The sequence below is a fragment of the Euphorbia lathyris genome, chromosome 2, assembly GCF_963576675.1.
Source record: "Euphorbia lathyris chromosome 2, ddEupLath1.1, whole genome shotgun sequence".
Classification (NCBI taxonomy): Eukaryota; Viridiplantae; Streptophyta; class Magnoliopsida; order Malpighiales; family Euphorbiaceae; genus Euphorbia; species Euphorbia lathyris.
The window spans coordinates 85,392,839-85,402,233 of record NC_088911.1 but is presented as its reverse complement, the minus strand read 5'-3'; the positions used below and the strand labels follow the sequence as shown (position 1 = coordinate 85,402,233).

At 34.6% G+C, this 9,395-nt stretch overlaps 1 protein-coding gene across 1 annotated transcript; it reads right to left on the bottom strand.

The window, feature by feature from the left end:
- Positions 1-6,814: 6,814 nt before the first annotated feature.
- Positions 6,815-8,347, bottom strand: LOC136217727 (uncharacterized). The gene has a single exon (XM_066004368.1). It carries the CDS (start codon positions 8,288-8,290, stop codon positions 6,815-6,817), a length of 1,476 nt encoding a protein of 491 aa, XP_065860440.1. The 5' UTR covers positions 8,291-8,347.
- Positions 8,348-9,395: the final 1,048 nt, after the last annotated feature.

Genomic DNA, 9,395 nt, shown 5'->3' with positions numbered 1-9,395 from the left:
TGAGAAACAACAAATCCAAAAAAAAAAAGTTAGTCCAATTAGAGATTAGAGCAATATATACATAAGATTTGCATGCAAATGCAATCTTGTCTTGTCCATAATTGGGTTAATGCGGCTGACTCATTTAGAAGCAGACAATAACTCAAACACAACACTTATCTGTTTTATGATCATAACTCACTTCTCCTTTTCTCTATCCATTTCTTAATTCAACTATATATATTAATATTAGTTCATGCCTTACAAAATTATCTTCCTATGATATGGCTAGTTTATTATCAAAAGCAAAAGTTTTGTTGATGATTGGATTGATGGTGGTATCAAGTTTGGATGCTCGTGTTATGCCTGCTCACCAGCTTTCTGTCATGAAAACCAGGATCCGTTTTTTACAGGAATTCGGGTATGATGTTCCGAAACTTGAATATTATAAGAGAAGATGGTTGCAACAAAGCAGCAGTACTGAAAGACTCTCACCTGGCGGCCCAGATCCTCAACACCATTAATTATTCATACCTATGCTTAACCATGTGTCTTTTCTGTTGTTTTAGTGGTTAATCAGATGAATTAATTTCTTAACACTGTTCAATTTTGGGTAAGTTACTGTTCAATTTCTTGACTAGTATGATATTGTTGAGACCTGCATGTAATATGTTTTCTATTTTGAAGTAGTTCATCTCACAAGATATACATATATGGATATCTAAACACTAACTTGGATGGATATGAAAGAGTTCATGTACATGATTCGTTATGAGATCTCAAACGGATAATCACTCTCCAAGTGCTAGTAGTTGATCTAAGGTGAAAGTAATCATTCTCATATTTAAATAGTAAGTTTCTGCATAAACTCTGCACTAATCTAACTCTCTCAACATTTTTTCAACTCTCAATCAACTCTTTATTTATAGATGTTGAAGAGTCGTTATTGAAGTGTCGTGTCCGTTGTGAAGAGACGTATCCATTGTGAAAGGACGTTTTTATCCACCCGAACGAACGCGTTTCTTGGAATTAAACATGTGTTCATTGTACTTGGCAGAATTTCTGCTCTTACCGAGAATGGAAATTCTCTGCCGAGAATGAGGAACTGATTTTTCAGCCTTCGGACGAAATGGCGTGTCGCGACCGTGAATAGTGGGGGCCGCGGTCGCGGCACGGAGCATTTTTCACTTCTTCGCTCTCGTTCGTGTCCTCGACTTGGCGTTTATTAATTTTCGTCGTTTTCGACTCCTTTTGTAGGGCTTTTCTTTTATTTTTGAGCTCTTTTTACTCCTATTTGGATTTTACCAAATATTTATGTACCTTGCATGAAAGAAACATATTCGAGAGTAAAAGCTTTCTAAATGGTTATAAATATCATAAATTCGTAGCAATATTGATGTAATTATTGATGATATTTTAGGTATATTTTGGGCTTAACAAAGATCTTTCTCAATAAGTCGTTCTAAGAAAGGTGTATTTCTGGCACTAGTCACGTTGTCGGAGGCAATGTAATAAGCATCCTTCTAATCAGGTTTCATGCCGATAACATACACATCCAAACTGATCATCTCCTCTCCATTCTTTGAAGATAAGAACCTAAGGAGTGATAGAATAGGCTTGTGGTTTTCATAGTCTCAATGGAATCCAATTTCAAGTACTCTTTTCGTAATTATCCCATGACTTCTCATAATCCTACAACAAAAGGACCATATATTATTTAAAAAGAAAACAACAGGAAAGCAAAACTTCCAGTCCTAAATGTTTAAATACTAAATACATTAAAAGAAGAGGACATACTTCTCTATCCTCACTCAAGCATTTACGAATGATCTGTACCTTTAAGAACATAGAGTAAAAACCAGAAAGATATCATTCGTTAGAATAATAATCATTTCTACATCTAATAAGCTTTCATAAAACAGATTCATCTTTCTTGAAGAGTCTCATTGTGATATTGATTATGAAATGTTTTGACATTATTTCATATTACACTTAAGAAAGTTGTAGCGTAGTGCAATGAATGATGTATTACATCAAGTAATCGCAATGTTATTGAATGATAGATTAACTGTTCATCACACTTGGATGATGAGGATATATCTTAGGCCGATTTTGGTAGACTTGCTCTAAATTCTTGGAATGCGATAAATTAAATGTTGAAATTGAATTTCATGGATCATTCTACTTTCAGCAACTCGACCTATTCAAGTAAACAAATGAGCCATTAGCGAGATTTGGCAATTTATGTGGTTACGGTTTGATAATATCCAGATTTGCAAATGATGTCATCAACTGTTAGTCTTTCTAGAAGAAGGAATAATGGCAATTAATAGGAGTGATGACAATACCGTTATTCATTCTGGAAAGAGTAATAACGACAAACCATTATTCTTCTAGAAAAAAGATTAATGACAATTAATAAAAGTATTAATGATAATTAATAGGAGGATTAATGACAACTAAGTTCAATTATGACAAGCACGTTACAAAATGGAGTATATATACGCCCACTAGGATATCTTAAAGGTAAGTTAACAACACTCTCCTCAATACTTTTCAATATCTATTAATTTCAAATTTCATTACTGGCTTTATTATCGGAGGTGCCACAGACAACCCAACGGTGTCTCTCCAGCGACATAATTATCATCAAGGGAAAGAAGTGGTATTATCAAATTGGTGCGGTGAGTGTGGAACTATTGATAAGTAGAGGTTCACGATGAACAATACGGCGGAGCCAACATGGGTGCCACCAACTACCGGGGATATTACGATGCCCACAACTACAACTCTAGTTTCTTTGGAGATGGTACGCATGTGGTGGATATAGATGATGCATAAATAGGATCTATTGTTGCCACCCACATGAGTCAACGCTCAAGGAATTCTCTAATTGATCTACTCACAAGCCTGGCAACCAGAGTGGAAACACAAACTCCAGTTCAACCCCAGACTCAAACTTTAGGGGTTCTAGTGCATATGAGCCTTCCGCCACGAAATATGTTCCACAGATCAAGCACTATAAATATGATCCCAATGGTAAGTGAACATAGCTTTTATATCTTACCACACCCCCTTCTTGATGGACAGGGTACATGCCCACTCCCAAAGTTGTAGTCATATATGCCACTAAGAATGTGGGATCCTTTAGTACCCCAACTAATGTTAACACTTGCGGAATCCAGGATAAGTGGAGAAAGACATGCGGTTCAAAGAGGACTATGGTTGTTTGATCCATTTACTGGGACTTCCACAAACGATGGAACTTCCAACCCCATAACTTATAACCAAGTCGCAACCAGTGGTTGAAAGAGCCAGAGATAAAGTGGACCTATGTTACCACATGAAAGGCTAGTGCAGAGTGAACTGGTGAAGATATGGATAGGCAGGTGGTGAAGACACTATTGAGATATGGATACCAAGCCAACAATCAAGTTCCATCCAAGAAGGACTCGCCATTTTGCCAGCGGATCTGGTGCATTAGTGCATTAGTCCTGTTGGGAGTTATAAAAGGAAATTAAAAAGCTAATTGAAAAAGACAAACTTGACATATTCGTCAAAGATAAAGATAAGCGGAATTCGGAAGGAAACAAAACATAAATATTTTTCACCCTTTTTGAGGGGGATACCATATAAAGCATAGAATGGCGAATGAAAATACTTAGAATGACGAATGAAAATGCCCGGAATGGCGAATGGAAAGTGATTTTTTTTTTGCTAAAACAAAGTAAGGATACTTTGAAAAAACATATGCTTAAATATATAAAGTGTACGCCAAAAGCAACAAATGTGGATATAGCGCGCCACCTATTTATATATCCTCGACAAAATGCTTATATTAAGTATCAAAGCAAAAAAGGCCAAGTCCATACTTGGCCAAAAGAGTACTAAAATATATCCAAAATTATTACAAGAACTTTGCAAAACTAAAACTTCGCTACTCAGGAGGAGGAGATTCGTGTTGAGCAGGATGCTTAGAGAAGCGGGAAAGCTTGATGATGTGTCCCACTCCTACTGGCCTGGTTAAATGTATTTAACATAAAAGCATGTGTACTGAATTCATTGGTTGTGAGTATTACTCTATGAGTACCGTAAATTTTCTAGTATATATATCCCACTAGGACATATTTAAAGGTAAGTTAACAATACTCTCCTGAATATTTTTTAATATCTATTAACCTCAAACTTCATTACAAACTTTATCATCAGATATGCTATGGTCAAACCCACGGTGTCTCCCTAGCGACAGAACTATCATCTAGCGAAGGAAGTGTTGTTATCACAGTTCATTTGGATATACAGTTCATTTGGATATAGCTAATGAACGATTGAATTACACTGCAACTAGTCACTAAAAGATAAAGTCAAAATCAATTTGACCTCTTATATCTCTAAGAGGGTATGACATATTTCTAGATGGTAGAAAAAAAATCTGTCATACGTTAATTACATTAACTAATAAACATAAAATTAAAGAGTTAATTTATCCAATTCTAGATATGAAGAATGGCAATTAACACATAAGGCTAACTATGGTAAAAACCTAGGTCACATACAAAATATTTGTTGCGAACGGTAATTTGATAAATTGGTTTAAATGGTTATATATAAAAGTCCTGAATTATTTAATTAAATTAGATATGTTAATCGTAATATGAATTGTGATTAATTTATGTAAATATTATATATATATATATATATATATATATATAAAGAAAAAAATATTTATCAACTTAAAATAAATATTTTTAATTTGATTATGATTCCAACTAAGTAAAAAAATACTCTAAATACTTTACAACCGTATGAACCCTAAATATATGTATAATCCCTATATAGACCCTAGATATATATAACGTATAGAGATAGATGAAAGTCTCAGATAATGGAAATATTATGATAGTGAAGTAGATGGAGATGTTGCTCATAGGATTAAATCTGGTTGGTTGAAGTGGAAGAGTGCTACGGGTTTCCTTTGTGACCCCGACATGCCTAATAGATTGAATTGAAGGGAAAATTCTACCGCACGGCGATCAGACCAGCATTGTTATATGGTACAGAGTGTTGGGCAGCGAAACACTGTCACATTCATAAGATGTCGGCGGCAAAGATACGTATGTTGAGACGGATGTGTGGTCATACGAGAAATGATCGGGTGAGCAATGAAATAATTAGGACAAAATTAAGGGTTACATCTATTGAGAATAAAATGAGAAAAAACCGACTAAGGTGGTTTGGCCATGTAAGACGAAGAGCGCTTGATGCGCCGGTTAGGAGGACTGAAGAGTGGCAAAGGGATGTAGTGGTGAGGGATAGGGGAAGACCTAAGCAAACTTGGAAGAGGGTGATCGAGAGTGATATGAGTTTATTGGGGATTGAGGAAAATATGGTAGTGGATTGGACGGAGTTGAGGAAGAGAATTTGTGTCGCTGACACGACTTGATTTCACGGTTTTATATGATGGTTCAGGTTAACCGACCCTGAATCATTTTAGGACTACGACTTTGTTGTTGTTGTATACAAGGATTATACATATATTTAGGGTCTCTACAGGGGGATTGGTAGAATTCAGCCAACACATAACAGGTGATTATTTTGTGACACAGAATTGAGATCCCATGAAATTGTACATGCCTACTAAAGAACAAGGTATTAGTTAATGGATCAAACAGTTTGTAACCTTTCACATTTGTTTGAAAGCTAATAAAGACATACCTCATTGCCCTATCTGTCAACTTGGTTTTCTTTCGATCTAAGGTAGTAGCATAGGCAAGACATCCAAAGACTTTGCTTGGTTTTATATAAAGCAATAGTAGGCAATCGATTTAATTAATAAGCAGAGTGTGCCACCGTTAGAGGCCATAAATCTTTAGGCATATTACTTTGAATAAGGCTGTTGTAATATTCATGATTTGCTAATGTTTTCTCTCAACTCTGTCATTTTGTTGAGGAGTTTCAGGAAATGATGTTTGATGTCGGATGCCAAGTGAAGCATAAAATTCTGACCTATAGTATAAAGCTCCTTTCCATTATCTGATGTTATCATTTTCACTTGAGTATTGAACTCTGTTTTGACATAAGTGCAGAATTCCTGCGATAAAGGTCGTGCCTGAGCCTTAGTTCCCATAATAGAAATCCACAAAAGCCTGCTATAATCATCTAAAATTGTAAGGAAATACTGACGTTCAGAAAAAGATTCCTTAGTATAGATCCACAAATGTTTATATGAATCAAATCAAAACAACATTTTGATATGTTATTACTTAAAGAAAATGATGACTTCTTTTGTTTTGCCCTATGCCACGTATCACAATGACTATCAACCGCCTTGAAAGGAAGTGACAATTGTTTCCGCAACAAATTCATCCTTTTATATGAAGGATGTCATGTTGATCAAAAAAAAAAATATATATGAAGGATGTCATAAACGTGCATGCCATAAACTACTATTCTCATAAGCTTGCTAGTAGATATCAGATTATACGAAAGGATGGAATATGTAACACATCCAGCAAAATCAACTTTGGACTTAACATAACCGTGCCAATGTGTATAACCGGTATAGAATCTCCATTAGGCACTTTTACACAGCAGTTTGAAACTAATGTATAAGAACTAAAGAATTTAGTTAAAAAAAACAAAAAAACTAAAGAATTTGCATTCAACACTCGTAAATCCGAGCATTACTTTATGGAAACTCTTTAAATATGAAACTAATCATTGCATTCAACATATTATACATTTCTTTCTATTTGCTATAGAATTCATAACGGAACTAATTCATCAGTAAGTTTAAATGGGTTTATAATTAATCCATACAAAATTGTTGAAGTACTTAACAATGATCAGTAGGAAGAGGATATTGACAGTATCTATAATTCTTCATGCAAAGAAAGAACCTTTCATAAGCAGATGCCATTTTTGCAGCAGTAAACATAGAAAGAGCATACTCTTTACAACTCATACCTTTCTTCTCCAATATTTCTTTCCCATCTCTTATCACTGACTCCAATGTCTCAACTAGAGATTTAACATTAGGAGAAAATGTGTATCCTAAATCTCCATTAACAACAACTGTCCCAACAATGCTTGGATAATTTGGACTCACTACTGTCTTCCCACAATGCATAGCTTCAATTAATGTAAGATCAAGCCCTTGTGGCCTCATTGTTGGATTCACAAACACATCAATACCATTATAAAATTCTGATAGCTCTGATGATTCTAAGGCCCCTAATACTTTCACATTAGCCCCCAATTCACCATACCTTCTTCCCCAAGGCCCTGATCCTGCTACTACCAACCACACACCAGGATGTTTTTTAGTGATCAATGAGAATGCTTCATAGAGTAATGGATGCCCTTTGTCTCTAACTAGTCTTCCTGCAACTCCCATCACTAGCTTCACGCTTTCAGGGACACCCAATTTCCTTCGAAACCGCGTTCCGGCATTCGGGTTGTGTGCAAATTTTGTGTTGTCTACACCATTTAGGATTACATGGACGTTTCTTTGAGGTAGTTGGTAGATGTTTGTTAGTACTTCTCCTGCACTGTTGCTTATGCATATGTGTTGATTGTAGTTGGAGAAGAATCTGATTTCGTCTAGAAGTCTTGGCATTGATTCTTGAAGGTCTGTCATAGGTATTGGAATTATGCCTTTTGGGTTTGAGAATAGTTCTTCAAATAGCTTGGAGTGCATAATCTCATACCAAATTCCATGCCAAGTTACAGCAAGATCAGGCACCATTTTCGCCCGCCAAGGAGGCAATGAAACACTCTCAGTATGGACGTAATCAAATTTCTTGTTAGAATTTTCCTTGTTGAAAATCTCAAATGCTAGAGAGCAATTAACAGAACCATGATCATTAGCTGCAAAATAGACATGAAGATTGGTTTCATGGATATCAGAATGAGACTTCCTGTCTGAAGGAACTGTGAAAACATGAATTTCATGGCCTCTAGCAGCAAGTTGATGGTACAAAGTGGAAGCATGACGTTCCATGCCTCCAGGGGCTGAATCAATTGGCCATGTTTTGGAGAAAACTGCGAGTTTAAGCTTCTCAGATGTGGGTCCGAAACAAAGCTTATTCCAGGCAAATTTAGCATCTCTGAGATCACCATGAAATGTTGTTGTTGAGGTTTGAACAAGTGCTGAAAAGAAAGGTTCCTGAAGAGGCCTAATTGAAGAAGAAATGAAGACAAAAAAGGAAGTGAAAAGAAGGATTAGAATGAGAATGGTTGAATATCTAATGGAAATATGGGGATTAGAAGATGAAGTTGTTTTGTGCTGATTTTGGTGTCTCAGTCCCATTTCTTGGTAGAGGAGGAGACTTGCCACAGCTGGTGGTGCTGCTTCATCTTAATTAAAAGAAACTGTAAATTCCAAGAATGATTTTTAATAAGTTAATGAATGCTTTCCACCATGAATGCCGGATCTCCTCGAGCTTATGCAAATATATTGTGAGATTGCACATGCCTGCCTTTACTTCATAGTTTGTCAACTCTTTTGCTACTTTCAACCAATGTTTTAAAAATCATGTCAAAACTGGATTGGCAACAGTTCCGAAATCAATAGATTCAATCGGTCAATTCAGATGTCGTAAATAATATATATAATAAGATTTCCTTCCACTAAACATAAATATAATACAATGTACATTTTTTTAATTTAAATTATAAAATCTATTAGATTTTTAAATTTTATTTTGTGTAAATTTAAAATTTAAATATTAAATAATTTTTTTTATTATATTGTAAAGATAAATTATCTTTTACATAATATTTATCGATATATAGATAAAAATAAATACTAAGGATCCGTTTGATTTATCTGTTGTTGTTTGATATTACGGTTTGTTGTCAGAAAATACTATTTTTCTAAAAAGCATGGATATCTATTTTTATAAAAAAAAATCTACTTTTCAATTATAAAAAAATAAATCTCAAACACCTACAACTCTATATTTTAAAGTGAATAGACAAACATGAAAAGAAAAGTAGTTAACCAAACACCTTATATTTTAAAGTGAAAAGACAAACATGAGAAGAAAAGTAGGTAACGAAACACCCTATAAATAATATTTTAAATTTTTAATGATTAAGTATTAGTATAATATATAAATTTGTATTGTTGGTAATAATCACGGGTTGAAAGCTAGCTTAGTGGTAATACATGTATAATAATTAATAAAAAAATTAAATCTCAAATGGACCGGTTAAGGTAATAATGTTAATCAAGCATACAATCCACCTTAATCGGTTTCTTAGCTAAAAATGCCACAATAGAAATTGATTGTTAATCTTGTATGTAAACTTAAAAAAGCGCAATATTTTCGTAACATTACTAATTTCAACTTGTCACGTGTGGATTATGTATGGACGTGCTAGGAAAATTGATTTTAATGGTTAAAGTTATA

Excerpts from the sequence above, each read along its gene's own strand:
- LOC136217727 (XM_066004368.1), bottom strand. The coding sequence starts at position 8,290 with ATGGGACTGAGACACCAAAATCAGCACAAAACAACTTCATCTTCTAAT.